Below are 17,385 nucleotides of genomic sequence, written 5' to 3'. Positions count from 1 at the left end.
TCATTATAACCTAGATTTTTGCCTTTTCAAAGAAAAGCAGGGATGAGCCTAAATACATTTTTGTGGTAATCAATATTATGCCACAAATGCTGTTGATTGAGCTTAACTTGTATTGAACCCGGAATATTCCTTTAAGGGCCGTTCACACCGAAAGCATTTATGCAATTGTCAGCACTGTTTTTTAATGGTTTGTCTATATAAACACTCGCTAGACAGACGTCTTTGACCGTTTTGTCACATCTTGCTGTTTTGTTTTTTCAGCTCCAAGATGTCATGTAAAAAAAAGTCAGGCGCATTGGGAAAAGAACCGGTACTCCCTATGGCCAGTATGCCCCTGACTACAGCACATGTGAACATAAGGAGGAGTGGGGGCTTGGGGTGGGATCGGTTGTGATGGGTATGGTGAGGTTGTGTTGTTTCTCACGTACAGCAGTTTAAATATCCTGTTTCACCTCAGGGCCACATGAAGATAAATGTAGGTAATCAACAAACCAGAGGCTGAGGTCCACCCATCAAGGACTTCATTAAAGCACACAGCACACACAAAACTGTAATGTCATTACAAATGTTTTGGACACTGGTCATGCTACCTAATCCATATGCAAAATAGGCTTCTCTAGCAGTAAATCAGGTGTCAGGCAACATCTTATACTACAGCCTTGTTTACACACTCAAAAACCCTCAGCACAAATATATGGTACCTTTTTGCTGGCTCATTTCTTACCACAAGACAAAGATAATTTTGTTGGTTTAAAACAAGACCTAATTTTCTTTCCTTCATTTTCCCATAAGTATCATGTCTGATTTCCAGGAAATGTAATTTTTTATTTGGAAGAATCTGTTTGATAGCATTGTACTACAGTTTCATGCTCATGTGCCCTTGGATTAACCTACTACATCCATCCATAATATTCTTGGTTGCAAGATTTTTTGTTTCAGAAATGAAAGAATAAACCTTCTTGAGGCTACCAGAAATGTGCAAATGTGTTAAAATAATTGTTTAGTGGCCAGTGGTTTCAGGGTAATGATCAATTCAAGTAATTTTTATTTGTATAGCACTTTTCACAGGATTTCAAAGCAGCATTACAGAAAATTATTCTGTAATGTCTCTTCAACTTTGCGGAGCCGCCGGCAAGTCCCAAATGGGGCGCTATGTCTCATAAAAAGGTTTACGCTAAAACTTTTAAAGTCTCAGAATACACAAGTATGGCATATGTGGTACCGTTTGAACGCTTAGAATCTGAACATTTCATAGATAACAACCATTTCTTAATTTATGTTACATAAAATAACAAAATAAGGCCTGAAAACATTCATGTCACAAATCAGCGCCACGTAGAGGTCATGTGGTACAAATATTAATATGAATATAAAAGTTTTTCAAATAGCATGTAAATAGACAAATCAAATATCAAATAAAAGCTCTCATTCTCAATGCGACTGTACAGTTTATTTTGTTGCCCTGAAATCACAGTTCGAAAGATTTTCAAAAGAATCACAAAGTGAAATCCGATTTCTGTAAGACATCAAATACAACGTCTCTTTTATGCGCTGATCACTGCTGCTGTAAACCCCAAATAGCTAAACAATTTTAGATGTACAGAACAAAATATACAGTTGAGCAGCAAAAGCATTCTAAACAAATCATCGGAAATATATGTCATCGACTATCGATGATAAAATGTTATACATCATCGCAAAGGGGAGGATTTCAGCTTTCTAACGACACCTATGACAAATTAAGCTTCTAGTCCACTCAGAGGCCAAAATATTTAATGAAAAAGTAGGGTGGTGCGTGAACTGAAAGTTAGACTAAATGTCTATGAATGAGCACATCTGGAAGGGGTTAAATGTTTTAGGGCAACACCTACATGCGAGTGGTGGTGGTGTAGTGGTCTAATGCACATAACTGGTAAACTGGTAATCAGAAGGTTGGTGGTTCGATCCCCACAGCCACCACAGTGCCTTGAGCAAGGCACTTAACTCCAGGTTGCTCCGGGGGGATTGTCCCTGTAATAAGGGCTCTGTAAGTCGCTTTGGATAAAAGCGTCTGCCAAATGCATAAATGTAAATGTAAATGTACATTTCAGATTTGTTGATGGAAGGTGATAGAGGAAAAAAATGTCATTTATTACAATATTATTCAGAAAGCTGTATTGAAAGAAAAGTTTATTTTTGCAATTTTGGCACTAGTGACGCAGAAATGACATACTTCAGCTTTAAAGTCCTAACTGAGCAGTTTAAAAAAAAATGTGATTGAAAATCATGCTTTAAAAATTATTTGTCTTTAGACACCCAGTGAGCAAGCCAAAGGCAACTGTGGCAAGGAACCCAAAACTCATTAAGATGTTAGTTAATGGAGGGGAAAAAAAACTTGGGAGAAACCAGACTCAGTTGGGACAGCCAGTTCCCCGCTGGCTATACAGCAGATGCCAATATTAGTGTGTAAAACAAGTCATTTAGTATTAAGTAAACCGAGAATAAAAGGACTAAAGGATATTGACTGAACTGTAAGATTAATCATTAAGTGTCTTTGAAGTCTATTCCGAATTGACAGCGGATGTGCACGGAGATGCAGTGTCCTTTTAATTTGGTTGACATAGGCTACAGTTGGCATTCATTTATTGTCCATGTAACACATTTTAAGAGAGTTTAGTCAATCCTATGACCAAGATGATGCAATCGGAAGTCAGTGAGGTGTGATCATAATAGAATTTGTAATAGTCACAACAAATAGTTATTGTGAAGAGATAAACAATTTCACAAACGGAATTTAAACATGCATCAACATATGCGAACTTGCAGGAAAAAAAAAAAAACTGAATTCGTATAGGTAAATATTGCCTTCACAAAAATTTCATAAAAGACATCATCTTCCCAATCAAAGAACTTTATTTTGCAAAAACTCCTCTTAATTTGTACAATTCTCTCTGTATCTTTCATGTGAAACAAATATATTCTGTAGTGTTGAAGAATTTATACAAATATGAATGACTTTAAGTAGTAAAGGAAAGCACAGTTTGGTTCAAATCAAATTATTTTGTCACTCCACATGATTACATTACAAAACAGAGCAATTAAAAACTCAGGAAATTGAATCAATGTCCATCACATTTCCATATACAAAACAAACCAATGTGCCACAGAGCATTCTCAAAATAATTTCATCATTTAAAACACAATAGAGCTAAATTTATTAATTTATTTGAATAAATTAAAACATTTTAAACAACCATTATTTGCTGTTCACATAAAGCTAATTTTAAACAATAAATGCTTGTGAGCACACACGTCGTAACCCACTTGATCCCTTCAAGGATGTCTGAAATTGTCTTTACAAAAATGAACTTCAGCTTAAAAAAACTAAACTAAAATGTAAGGCAGTGCACTGAAGACAGCAGAGCAAGTAAACCTCTGCACTTCAGATAACAAGAATTGTGCTCTTTGTAGGCATATTCAATTTCCATGTAAGGCTTTAGTTGAAATATTCTTATGTGTGTAGATGCTTATCTTATAGACGGACGTCTAAAACGGGTACAAGATGTACAACGCATGAAGATATAAACATAAACCATGAGTCGACAGTGTGGATGGATTGTAGCCTGAGGTTTCACATTTTATTTTAGCAAATACACATTCAGCCTTTTTTATTTGTGCTTTAACACCCGTAAAACAAACCCAATCTGAATCAGCAAGCTTCCAGAACCCATCTGGGATTATGTGTTAAATAAGGATTAGTAGTGCTTAAACAAAAATGACTGATAGACTGAAAATATCCTGTAAAATACAAAATAAGCAGCCATGAATTTCTTTGCTTATTTTTCAAACAAAAAAAGACCTTGAAGCATTTTGAAGGCCATCAAAAGGGCAAGGAATATCTATCAATCCTTGAAAACAAAGTAGCTTCAGTAGATTACAAATGAAAGTCATAATTGGCTTGTAATAATGGAAACAAAACTGCAATGGCAAGGAGCTCTGTCTTATTTACAAAACAAAACCAAACAAAAGTAACACTTTACAGTAAGGTACCATTTGTTAACACTAGTTAATGCATTGGGTATCACAAACTAAAAATGAACGATGTATTGTTTACAGCATTTATTAATCTTTGTTAATTGTAGTTAATCAAAAATACACTGTATATTTTTAGTTCATAGTGCATAAACTAATGTTAACAAATAAAACTTTTGTTTTTAAAAAATGCATTACTATATGTTGAAATGAACATTAACCAAGAGTAATAAATACTGTAAAAGTATTGTTCATTGTTTGTTAATTTGAACTAATATTGTTAATGTTAACAAATGGAACTTTATTTAGTGTAGCCAAAACAAAAAACAAACAAAAGCCTTGTGGAACAACGTAAAATCCAAAAAAAAAAAAAAAAAAATTTACAAAAAAAAAAAAAACATGATCTAAAGAGACAAAGTAGAGTTTATCGAGGCAAAAAATACAATCAAAAATACAGGTAAAGTATTTTGTGGCATCTCTCTTTGGAATAAATAAACACTGATAATCTCAGACCAATCTTTTTCAAACCTGCCACAGCGAGTGAGTCCTTGAGACAAAACTAGAAAACAAGGCATCTTTCAAAGGCAATCCCATTTGGAGATAAAAACGTTTTTGTCGCTGAAAAGGCACAATGGAATACGCTATAGTTCTTCATGAAATAGAGTTTGGCAACATTCGTAAAGGAATAAAATAGTTGATAGTCCATTGGGAAGCTAGACAGAGAATATATAGCTGTCTTATCTACGGGTTCTTTTATGATCCCAACAACTTCCCACTCCACTTGTAAAGTACTGCTGATCAAAGAAGCTTAGTAGATTTTGACCGGTTTCTACAGCCATTCTGAGAAAACACTGAGAAAGTACTAGTCGCAAGTTATCATGACTACTGATATGGTCCTGATGCATGCTTCATATAAGTTGTTGGCAAGGTAGTGGGTAGGTTGATCAAGCTCCCCCTTGCACAGCTGAGGCTTCTGGGAAATGTGGTTTTATTACCATTATAGCATCTTGGGTATTGCATCCCACAGCAAGGAAAAATGAGCGAGGTAAGACCGCAGCTGCCAAGAAAAGCCATGTTCAAAAAGATTCTCAGGTCTCAAAATACTTATAAATGGCCGTCACATAGGTCATGACACTCTGCCAGTCTGGTCTTTCTGTGTGCGCCATTTCTCCAATGTCCTGTTATTCAGATACAGAAATCCAAGAGAAACTAGTCAGAATATTACATTTGTGTTGTTGTGTGCTCTGTTACACAAGTATCTTGCCACTGCTTGTTGAAAAACCTCAAGAGCCAGCAATAGAGTGTTAGAGCACAGCTAGCAGTCAGTTTTATTGCATTCACAGCTATATGAAATAAAATTAAATTAGTAACAGATGGTGTATTAAGCTGCCTCATTTCAAAAGGAAGAACATACTGACTCCACTCAGGCCGCTGAAAAGGTGATAATATATTATAACATGTATGGTACATCCCCTTAACATAATGCAATTGTATTTGAAGTGATAAAACCCAATTCTAAACCCAAGGTTTTGATTAACTTTAATATGTTGCATGACAGAATTAGCTGCTCTTAAATTAAACTCACCAGTGTGGATTTAATACCCACGCTTTCAGCTGCCTGGAAGGCCAAAGTGAAATTTCGCCTCTGCAAAAGAAAGAAAGAAATTGATGCAGTCTGAATTATATGCATGTCTTCGTACTATACTTTTAGCTAAACTGTGATACTGAAGAATATAATATGTCGAATGATTTCAGGTAAATTGGGCTACATTTGACAGTCATCTAAAATGGCAAAAGTGGCAGAATTTACTTGAATTCACCCAATTTGTGTAAGCACACAGACCTTGTCCTGGCTGTTGAGTTCATGGTAAGGGATATGAGCCGGTAGGTAGGTGTGAAAAATCGCACAGAAAGCGAGCCCATCATTCCAGCTGCTGCTGAAGTTGGTGATGTCAATGTTCTGTGTGTGAGGAGAAGAGAGAAAAATCCATGATTACACAATTTCAGTTGATAAACAAGAGGATAGGGTGGGTGGATGAGAGGGGGAAACAGTGAATCTTTTAAGTCTGTCTGACATCATGGTTGTAGTTAAGAGCCACGGCTGTAAATCTCAACAAGAAAAAAATATTTTTACAGTGTTTATGGAGACAATTGCAAAAATAGTTTTTTCATACAGTTAAAGATTTCCTTATTTGGAAAAATACAGTGTGTTTTGACGAAAAAATCCTTATCTTCTCACATTTATTACGTTACATTAGACTAATAACGAAACCTGCATGGAATTTGCGGCCAAAAAATTTCGCACAAAGTTCTACACATCCCCCATCCCTTGGCTTGCATGTTTGGTTATGCAATATTTTTCCCAATTTGATAATTTAGCTAATGTCTGAATCTCGCTCAAATGTCAAGCCCTCTAACAACCTGATTCCATTCTGGTATTTACCAACTTTTCATGATCCAATAAATGACCAATGGTAAAGTCCCAGCCTATAAATTTTTCCTTGTTGAATATTCGGTTTCATTCAGCAATTTCAAATTTCGTAAGTAAAGTGGTTTGTAAAAGGTGCTTTGCGTTGACTTCAACATATTTCTCATATTTAAACCCATTTTGTAGATTTTTCTTCACAATCATCGCACATCTTATAACTTGCCTCAGTACACTGAACTTATTTACAATGCACTGATTTCTGACTCTAAAATAATCAGTTACATCAATAAGTTGAACTTGTACATTTGTAACAAATTGCATTTTAAAACTCACAGAAAACCTTTCCAAAATGGACGTCTAACTTTGTTCTGAGACCAGCATTCACTGTACTCTTCAACCATTCAGATAAGGACAAGTTGAGGGAGAGACTGGTCCTTTATCAGTCCTGGGGTCAACTTATTGAACCATCTCGCCTCTTGCTGTAGTGTTTGCTCAACAGCCCAGCTTATCTACATCAACATTCTTCTCACACATGCTTTAATCCATACATACATACTGTAGAGGAAGCATCCAACAGATCGCAGGCCATTTATGGTTTTGTTGTGACTGGGAAAGTGTTTTTGTTCACCGCTGCCACAATCATTTGCTCAGCTAATGCCCTCTTTCTCAGATTTAGAGCTCTCACGTGTCTTGATCACACATGCAGGTGAAATAAGGAAGAGGTGTATGCAATAAAAATTAAAAAAAAAACACAGAAATGGCTGTTGGCACTGTTCACTGTAACTCTAAGTGCTCTGAAAACAGTGTGAGAGGTTTTTAAATGAATCTGGAAGGTACCATGTAGACACATTTTAGTGTTGGGCTGGTGACCAAAATCCCACAAGGGGTGATCCAAATATGACAAATCAGCACCCTAAAAGCACCACAAAACTGCGGTTTAAAACTCAAAAATGGAGGTTACAGTGAGGCACTAACAATGGAATTGAATGGGGCCCATTTTTGGAGGCAGAAGGTGAATCTAAAAATGTTATAAAAGCACTTACATTGAAACTTTTGTTAAAACTTTGTTTTTGTGGGATTTGAGGATTTAGGGCGTCACAGCGCCATTACAATGAAGTTTTAAAATTTTATTACACTAAAATCATGTTAACACACAAGCCTATATTACATGGTCCTTCTATTCAGTAACTTGTTTTCCAGCAAAACAGGTAGTTAAAAGGATAGTTCACCCAAGAATTGAATTTATATCATCATTACTCAACCTCATGTGTTCCCCAAATAAATGTATCTCTTCTTTGTAGCACAAAAGATGTTTTTCAGAATGTTAGTCCAAGTCACTATTCACTTTCACTGCATCTTTTCCCCTATACAATGAAAGTGAATACAGAGACTAGCATTCTACCCAACATCTACCTTTGAGTTCCACAGAAGAAAGAAGGTCAAGGGATTGTAAAAATGTAAAGTGATTTCATTTGGGGTGCCCCATGCTTTTAAGAGCTTGAGTCAATGCTCACCAGTTTAATGTTGACAAAATGAACTGAAAATGTTAACAGATGAAATCCTAAAAGAGGGCGTCCTTGCTGCTACATCAGTTATGATGTTTATTGAAAGATAATAACATGTATATTAAAGATAGATAATAATATTATATTATGAACATTTTGCATGTATATTATTAATATCATACTATTTATATTATTATTATGTATACAACTGGTCAGATGAAACGCAAGAGAGATGACAAATGTAATTGTTGTTTATCAAGATGTTTTCACATTTTCACCCTGCAGCGGAGTAGTTCTGGTAGCATTACACACTCTTTTAGCTATTTTTGCCCTTCTTGTCAAATGTGCTTGTATTATGAGCGAGACACGATGTTATGAGACAAAACTGGATTGCTCCAACATCGCGCAATTGCATTGTCGTAAACAGCTTAGTTGGTTACAAACAAGAGCGATGTTCTCACGATACGTGCTCGCAGGGATGCCGTCTAATGCCTTTTTCATTATGAATTAACAGGCTTACATAGGTTTAATCTTTAAGTTCAGCAATTATGCAACAAAGCGCTTCCTTTCCTCATTGGGCGCTAACAATTAACTTGGAAAGCATCCAACAGGGTTCGTACAGATGCTTCAAAGACTTTTCAAGCACATTTTCATTTGTTTTCAAAGACTATGCTCGAGATGTAATTTTAACCATTCAGGTAATTTATTTTTATAAAACACCACTTATTACAAGTACAACAAGCATCTTCAATTAAATATTCTCACAGTAACAATTCTTGGTTCATTCATGACGAAATTGATGTGCAATTATAGTGTGTGCCCTTAAAACGTAATTCACATTCCAACAAAAGTATATAACTGGGTCTGTAAACAGTAGTCCACATGACTCATGTGCTGTGTTCCATGTTTTCTCAAGTCACACAACAGATTTACGTGAGGAACTGACCGAAATTTCAAATGGGTCATTCTTACAAAATATTGAAATTTTCCATTTAGTTCAGTTTTTGCCTTTAAACGCTAAGGGTAAACATTTGATTACATGTTAACATTATTTTTATTCATAAAGGACAACTTGGTTGTTGTTCTTTCTTTTATTATTTAATATTGTTTCATGAACGAAGCAAGTTAACCCTAACAAGGGTTAAATGGGTTACAACACCACATTTTGAGGGTTCAATGGGGTACAACACCAAATATGTTTGTGTGAAAATATTAGTTAAAATGTGAATAACTTTTCAACATGCTGCGAAAAATCCCTAAATGCATATTTAAGCAGCCTCTGAACTCAAACCTTGATAAAAAACCAATAACATGAAGGGGGACAAACACTCTTTTTAAATTATAGTTTGCTTTTTTGCACACTTGTTCAGCCTTGCACTAATGCTTTTATTAAAAATAAGTACAAAATAAATACACAAATAACTTCACATATCATAGAAGTGGTGTACCAGAAAAAGCTAACTTGTTTTTTTCCCCGCTATTTGAAAGATTTGTCATGACTAAAAAAGTCAAGGGACATATTTGTCAACATATTTTGATATTGACCCAAATGTTGTCAGAAATAACCTACTTTGTGAGACACAAAGCTTTCTTTACAGAAGGAGGCACTAGACGGCTCACAAAACGAATCGGTTACTAACGTAACCTCGGTTCTCTCTAGATGAGGGAACGAGTATTGCGTAAGCTAGCTTACGCTACGGGAAAGATTCATCTTTTCTGAGATATTGAAGCCAAAAAATTATCCTTAATTTTGTATCCATTGTCAACGCAGTGCGGCAGCTGCAGACCTTGAGCGGGCTAGCTAGCGAGCTCATTGGTTGCTCTGCGGCAACTGCTGCAGCATATAGATGAGCTTGGGCGAACTCGCATCCAATGAGAGGCGTCCGCGCGCTCACTGCATCAAAGCCCGCCAAAAAGGGCGTGACTAGAGTGCATATAAGCGTAGTTCGTAGGCTGGAACCCTGGTTTTCATTGAATGAAGCGAAAAATCGCCGTGGCGCGAAGCACGCCGGTTACGCAATACTCGTTCCCTCATCTAGAGAGAACCGAGGTCACGTTAGTAACCGATTCGTTCTCTTACGAGAGGTTCTCTCGTATTGCCTAAGCTAGCTTACGCTCACGGGAACCCTTTGTCAACGCCGGCGCGCCAAGCATCCACTGCATGAGCCCCAGGGAATTAAGGGGACCCGGGGAGCCCTTGTGAGTGGGGAATTAATATTTGGCCGGCAAGAGTGCGGGCCAGTGTGTGTGTGTAGTACATAAGCACATAGACAGAGCGGCGGTGCCGGTCTGTGTGGACTGTGTCCCATTAATGCAGCTCACCACGGGAGCTGTAGCGTATTAAACCGCTAGCAGTTTAGCCTGCAGAGCGGGTACTTCCAGATTGTAAAATCTGACAAAGGTGGAGGGGGAAGCCCAGCCCGCTGCCACACATATGTCGTATATGGAAATCCCGCTGGACCATGCCCACGAGGAGGCCATGCCTCTAGTGGAGTGAGCCTTAATGCCTAGCGGGCATGGTAGGTCTTTTGACGCGTACGCTGCAGCAATAGCGCCCACTATCCATCTGGACAGTGTCTGTTTCGAGGCGGCGAGACCTTTGGTGCGCCCTCGAACTAAACGGAAAGCTGCTCGGAGCTTCTGAAAGATGCGGAGCGCGCAGTATACAATCTCAGTGCTCTGACTGGGCAAAGGAGATTGGCGTCGCGCTCGCTATCAGATGCTGGTAGTGCCGACAAGGAAATGATCTGTGCTCTGAAAGGAGTACCGACCACCTTGGGGACGTAGCCGTGTCTAGGCTTTAAAATGACCTTGGAGTCACTTGGTCCAAACTCAAGACACGCAGCGCTGACAGATAGCGCGTGAAGGTCTCCCACCCGTTTAACTGATGATAGGGCAGTTAGAAAAACGGTTTTAAGTGAGAGGTGTTTCACATCCACGGATTGAAGCGGTTCGAAAGGGGGGGCTTTCATAGCTTTGAGAACTATAGAAAGGTCCCAGATAGGAACCGATGGGGGGCGCGGAGGGTTCATACTTCTAGCTCCCCTGAGGAAGCGGATGACCAGCTCGTTTTTACCCTGTGACTGGCCGTGCAGGGGTTCAGCGAACGCCGCGACGGCCGCCACGTACACTTTGAGCGTGGATGGGGATCTGCCCTTATCCAGCAGCTCTTGTAAAAACACGAGCAGCGGCGACACCCCACATGTCTCTGGGTCCAGGTCTCTGTCGGTGCACCATTTTGAAAACACAGACCATTTTGACGCATAGAGTCTTCTCGTGGAGGGGGCTCTAGCGTGTATGATGGTGTTTATTACTCCTTCTGGCAAAGCGACGGGTAGTCGCTGATCACCCACGCGTGTAGCGCCCAGCGCTCTGGGTGGGGATGCCAGATCGTTCCACGAGCTTGCGAGAGGAGATCTGCTCTCACTGGGATGGGCCACGGCGCTGTCAGTGACAGCTGCGTAAGCTCCGGGAACCATGTTTGATTCTCCCAGCGTGGGGCTATGAGGAGCACCGAGTGTCGCGTTTCCCTGATCCTCTGCATTACCTGTGGCAATAGCGAGATGGGAGGGAAGGCGTAAAGCGGGCGGTTGGGCCAGTCCTGGGCCAGTGCGTCCTCGCTTTTCGAGAAAAATATTGGGCAGTGAGAGTTCTCTTCTGACGCAAAGAGGTCTATCTCTGCTCTGCCGAATATGCGCCATAACGTCTGGACTGTTTGAGCGTGCAGGGACCATTCCCCTGGGGGAATATTGTGGACAGTCTGTCTGGGCCGTCGTTCAGGTGGCCTGGCACGTGCGTCGCCCTCAGTGAGCGCAGGTGGCGCTGGGACCAACTCAGTATGTGTTTCGTCAGATGGAAGAGGTTCCTGGATCTGACACTGCCCTGACAGTTTAGATAGGATACCACAGACCTGTTGTCCGAGCGGACCAGGACGTGGTGACCCTGAATGATCGGGAGGAAGCGCACGAGCACGTACTCGACCGCTATCATTTCCAGACAATTTATGTGAAGGAGCTTTTCCTGAACTGACCATAGGCCAAAAACCGGACAGCCCTCGCAGACCGCGCCCCAACCCGTGTTGGACGCGTCTGTCGAGATGACTTTTCGGCGAGATACAGCTCCCATCATCACTCCCTGCAGAGCTGAAATACAGGTCTGAGTCACTCTGATTGGCTGGCGGCCTGTGGCCCAAGCCCGGCGAGACGCGCGGGTGTTTAGCCAATGCTGAAGCGGGCGCATGCGCAGTAAACCCAGTTGAAGTACTGCTGCGGCCATGTAGCCTAGCACTCTCTGAAACTTCTTCAGAGGTGTGAGGCTGTTCATCTGAAATGACGCGGCTAGTCGCTGCACACGGCGCGCGCGCTGTGTAGATAAGCGTAGCCGCCATTGCCACTGAGTCTAGTTCTATTCCAAGGAAGGAAATTGTCTGACTGGGCTGTAGTGAGCTCTTGGTCCAATTGACTGCAAGGCCCAAACTGTTCAGATGACTGAGGAGAACTGTCCTGTGAGACAGAAGCTCCGTATGTGATTGTGCCAAAATCAGCCAATCGTCCAAATAGTTCAGAATTCGCAAACCCTGACTCTGCAGGGGTGCGAGCACCGCGTCTATGCACTTCGTGAAAGTACGGGTGCTAAGGACAGGCCGAACGGAAGGACGGTGTATTGATAAACCTGGCCGCCTAAGGCTGAATCTCAAGAATGGCCTGTGACGGGATTTATCTGAATCTGAAAGTATGCATCTTTCAGATCGAGAGAAATAAACCAGTCCCCTGGCGCATCATGCGCGAGGAGTTTGCTGGTTGTAAGCATTTTGAACGGTCTTTTTGCAAGCGCTTTGTTCAAAACCCTGAGATCTAATATTGGTCTGAGGCCACCGTCTTTCTTGGGGACAAGAAAATAACGGCTGTAAAACCCCGACTCGCTCAGGGGAGGCGGCACTCTCTCTATGGCCCTTTTGCACAGAAGGTTTGCTATTTCTGAACGAAGCATGCACGCTGCTTCCGTGTTCACAGTAGTTTCAAGCCGCGCTCTGAAGCGAGGAGGACGGCGATCGAACTGTAGCAAATAGCCCTGTTTTATTGTGCTTAACACCCATTCGGATATCGAGTGTTAGAGGGTGAGTGGCCAAATCGCTCTGATTGCCGCACACAGCCCGCTGAACAGAATGTGTGAGCGCGCTTACTGTGCTTATGCTGGACTGCTCGCAGACAGCATGGACAGGCTGTTCTGTGAGTGACTTCCCGATTGAGGTGAATGGGGAAAGAGTCACGTCTGTTAAGTGATACGCAAGCACAGTCACGGGCACGGGACTTACATACAGAGAAGTGTTTGCTGGCCGTGTGACAGAGCGGGCAGAGAATGGGCGCGCGCACGTATTCGTGAGCGCATTTATTGACTCTAACACTCGAGTGGTTCGTAACCGCTTTTGAGTGTGCTCTGATGGGGACACGGAACGTGCAATGCTTGTGTGTAGAGGTGAACACTGGATTGTGGGCACATTTTCTACACATAAGGCTGGTCGTGTGACAGAGCGGCCAGAGAATGGGCGCCGCACGGATTCGTGGGTGCGCTTATTAACCCTAACACTCGAGCGGTTCGTAACCGCTTTATGTGAGTGTGCCGTGATAGGGCCACGGGATGTGTAATGCTTGTGTGTAGGGCTGAACACTGGATTGTGGGCACATTTTCTACACATAAGACATGTTTGCTCTCTGGTATGGACACGGATGTGTAATGTTTGTGTGTAGAGGTGAACACTGGGTTGTGGGCACATTTTCTACACATATGGCATGCTTGCTCTTTACCAGATTTATTTGCGTCGCCGTGAAAACGGCGCTTGAGCGCAGGCAAGCGGGCGCTAACACCGGCTTGTTGGCTGCTGAATCTACCACTGTAGTAGCCTGAAGGAAGGGGACTGACAGGGGCGAAGCTTTGACGGTGGTCCGGCCGCAGCGGGACTGATCCGCCGCTTTGTCAACAAAGCTAGGAGGACTTCGGTTGTTCAGGTTTCAGCGCAATTTAGTCCGAGGCCCGCGGGGCGGCGGTCTGCGACGGCTGTCTGAGCGCGATCGAGGGCGGCCGCCCTGTCGACGCTGAGAAGTCTGGCTTTGTTGAGCTGGGCGCTGTGAAGAGGCTCGTGCAGGAGGCTCACGTGGGCGGCCTGCAGAGGAGCTAGCACGACGAGGCAGAAAGAGATACATGGCTTGTGTGGCTTTTTGGACCTCTGACAACCGGTCAATGATACCACTCACCGCGGAGCCGAAGAGACCGGATGGAGAGAGCGGTGCGTTGAGGAACGTAGAGCGCTCTGCTTCTCCCATGTCGGCTAGCGTTAGCCACAGATGTCTCTCGGTCACAGTCAGCGCAGCCATGCACTTCCCTATAGCTTGGGCTGCAGCTTTGGTAGCGCGGAGGGCGAGGTCCGTAGCACTCCGTATGTCTGCAACCGCCTCTGGATGCCTGCTTTCCTCATCCCACTCCCGCAGAAGGTCCACTTGGAGGATCTGTAGGACGGCCATAGAGTGCAGAGCAGATGCAGCTTGGCCGGCGGCGGAATAGGCGCGCCAACACAGGCGGAAGTTGTTCTGCAGGCCTTAGACGGGAGCACTGGTTTAGACCGCCATCTCGCGGAGGGCGGGCAAAGGTGTGCTGCTACCGCGATCCTCGACCGGAGGGATGGAAGCGTAGTTCTTTCAGTGGCGCCGCCCACCGAGCAAGAGAGGTGGAGACGTGGGATCGGACCCTGGCCGAGAAAGGCGCTGCTCCATGATTTGGAAAGCTCGGCGTGGAGTTCCGGCAGGAAGGGAGCGGCCCGGTAGCGGGTGCTGCCCGGCGGCGGCTCTGTAGAAAGCAGCCGCCAAGTCTGTTGGGTGCCTGCTCAAGGGGCGGTGACCACTCGAGCCCGAGGCGGTCGACGGCCTGTGTGAGGAGGCGTGTTAGTTCCCTTCGACCCGGCGCGGGTCCTGCTGGATTCCTGGGCCGAGGAGGAGGCGTGTGAGCCTGACCACCTCGCTGTCCGAAGCCATGATGGAACAGCCCTTATCCTCCGCTTCTTCGTCCGAGATGGCAGCAGAGCAGCCGCCGGGCGGCAACTGCGCTGGCCCGGGTGGGCGGGGAGGGTGAAGGCGATGCTCGAGGGATGGGCTCCGGCGAGGCAATCGCTTCTACCACTGTTTCCGGCAGCCTCTGAGAGCGGGCGCTTTTTCTGCGCGGCTGAACGGAAGGCGGTGTGGCGGCTTCGGTCCTGAGCGCTCGAAGTCGAGCCCGCAGGGTCGACATCGGCAGCTCCTCGCAGAGATCGCATCCGCCGGGCGAGGGCGAGCTCTGCATGCCCCAGTCCCAGGCAGAGAGCGCAGATGATGTGGCGGTCTCCGGTGCTGAGAGGAGCGCGGCATGAGGCGCAAGTGGAGCGAGGCATCTTAAAAAGACGCCGTACTCTTTTGTGAAGTTCTTTAAGAACTAGCTTGCTTTTAAAAGGATACGTCGCCGGATGGCGTAGCTCGCAGGACGGCTGAAGGTGGCGAAGACGGCCGGCTTCTTCGAGCGCTGTCCACGCTTGCTTGATGCCCCTCGAACGGCGACGCGGCTTCCGGTTCAGTGATGCGAAGAGCTTCGCTGAAGAGATGAAAATCAGGGTTCCAGCCTACGAACTACGCTTATATGCACTCTAGTCACGCCTTTTTGGCGGGCTTTGATGCAGTGAGCGCCGGATGCCTCTCATTGGATGCGAGTTCGCCCAAGCTCATCTATAGGCTGCAGCAGTTGCCGCAGAGCAACCAATGAGCTCGCTAGCTAGCCCGCTCAAGGTCTGCAGCTGCCGCACTGCGTTGACAATGGATACAAAATTAAGGATAATTTTTTTGGCTTCAATATCTCAGAAAAGATGAATCTTTCCCGTAGCGTAAGCTAGCTTACGCAATACGAGAGAACCTCTCGTAAGAGAACTGAATCCTCCATTGATCTGCATTCAAGTCATTCAAAACATTTTACATCTCATATAATTTTTTCACTCTGGAGAGCAAATTGTAATTAAATAGTTGCTGATAGTTGCAAGTATTCATACTTGTTAAATCCACAACAGCAGTATCTATAATATATATATATATATATATATTTTAAATCCTCCAGTAACACTTGATTGTGATTGGCCCATTCTGAACAGCGCTGCCAAAAGTAACAGGTGCCACGTGACAGCGCCGTCTATGCGCTGCCTGCTTCAGCAGTGGTCTTGTGGTCTGTCGTCGTGTTTTTCCAAATATAAATAAATACATTTCATTTATTAAATAATTTAAGGAATATATTTTAAGATTTTCAATTATTCAAGAACGTTTTAAAAACCTCTTGGTATAAAAAACAAGATTTTTCAAGGGTTTTCCAGGACTTAAATTTGAAAAAGCCAAATACTTCAAATAATCCAAGTACTTCAAGCACTTCAAGCACCTTGTACGATCCCTGATCAAATGAGCTGTAGAATCCTGCATGAGATAGATATTAGATAGAGAGAGAGAGAGAGATAGAGAGAGAGAGAGAGAGCTTATTTACCAGAGCTAAAAGTACAGGTTAGTAAAGCTGTATCAACAGAGAAAAGTAGTACTGCCAAAACAATACTGGTGATCCAGGCTATGACTCCTGGGTACTAATCCGGTAATAAGCATATGGTAAGTCAGTTTGGATAAAAGCACCAACTAAATAACAGGTTTGATTGTTACTTTTGGATTTGAATTGCTTGTTAGATCTTTAAATTGGAATGAAATACGTCGGCTGTGCGGTGGCAATTTACTGGAACTGATATCTGTTTATCCATTGCATTTCGTCTAAAGCACATTCAAAAGTTACCAAAAGAAACAAACGCAGCCTTTCAGATTACGAATGAATCCATTTCCTCTGGCAAAGAGGGCCCTAGATCTTAAAAGTAAGAGTAACAGCCCAGATGTGGCAGGACAGTGTAAACGAAGTGTAAATTGGCAGAGCTCTCGGCTCTCCGGCAACCCGCAGAGAGCAGAGTGACAGGAAGGGATGATCTCATCATAGTGGGCTTCAGCAATGAGCGGCAGTGAGGCAGGAACAGGTCTGTGAATCACCAGAGCTGCGTCACATAGATAACGATTTCCTGCTTATCCTGTACAAGCATACCGCCTACTTCCATACACTGTGATTTTCATACCCAACACACGGAGGCCCCAAAAAGCATTCAGCCACCTTCAATCAAAGTATCATTGTTAATGTACCCCTAAAATGCATAGGTAACGTTCCCTTAGAAAGCATTTGTGGGTCAACAATAACCCAGGTGAAATTTTTTTTATTCTTTATAAACAACATTGATGTTTTCCAAGTGAAACAGGATATTCAACTAGAATATTCAGGACTTGATTTTGTTCCATCAGGAATTGATTGGATCATGAAAAGTGGGCATTCCACACCACAATGGAGTCAGGTGTTTAC

General features: G+C 43.1%; 1 protein-coding gene across 4 annotated transcripts in view; it reads right to left on the bottom strand.

Moving 5' to 3' along the window:
• Positions 1-2,880: 2,880 nt before the first annotated feature.
• The window catches only part of LOC127627910 (cytospin-A-like), a 45,184-nt gene continuing 30,679 nt past the window's right edge, over positions 2,881-17,385 (bottom strand). For all 4 annotated transcript variants that reach the window (XM_052104521.1, XM_052104519.1, XM_052104520.1 and 1 more), the window contains 3 exons: positions 5,855-5,971; positions 5,597-5,656; positions 2,881-5,189 (listed from right to left, as the gene is read on the bottom strand). In XM_052104521.1, the coding sequence (XP_051960481.1) occupies positions 5,100-5,189; positions 5,597-5,656; positions 5,855-5,971 (267 nt within the window). In that variant the 3' untranslated portion in view covers positions 2,881-5,099. The remainder of the gene's footprint in view (positions 5,190-5,596; positions 5,657-5,854; positions 5,972-17,385) is intronic.

This window comes from Xyrauchen texanus, chromosome 34 (genome assembly GCF_025860055.1).
Source record: "Xyrauchen texanus isolate HMW12.3.18 chromosome 34, RBS_HiC_50CHRs, whole genome shotgun sequence".
In the NCBI taxonomy this organism is placed as follows: Eukaryota; Metazoa; Chordata; class Actinopteri; order Cypriniformes; family Catostomidae; genus Xyrauchen; species Xyrauchen texanus.
Note: the sequence above shows the minus strand (reverse complement) of the source record. Positions and strands in the feature narration are given on the sequence as shown.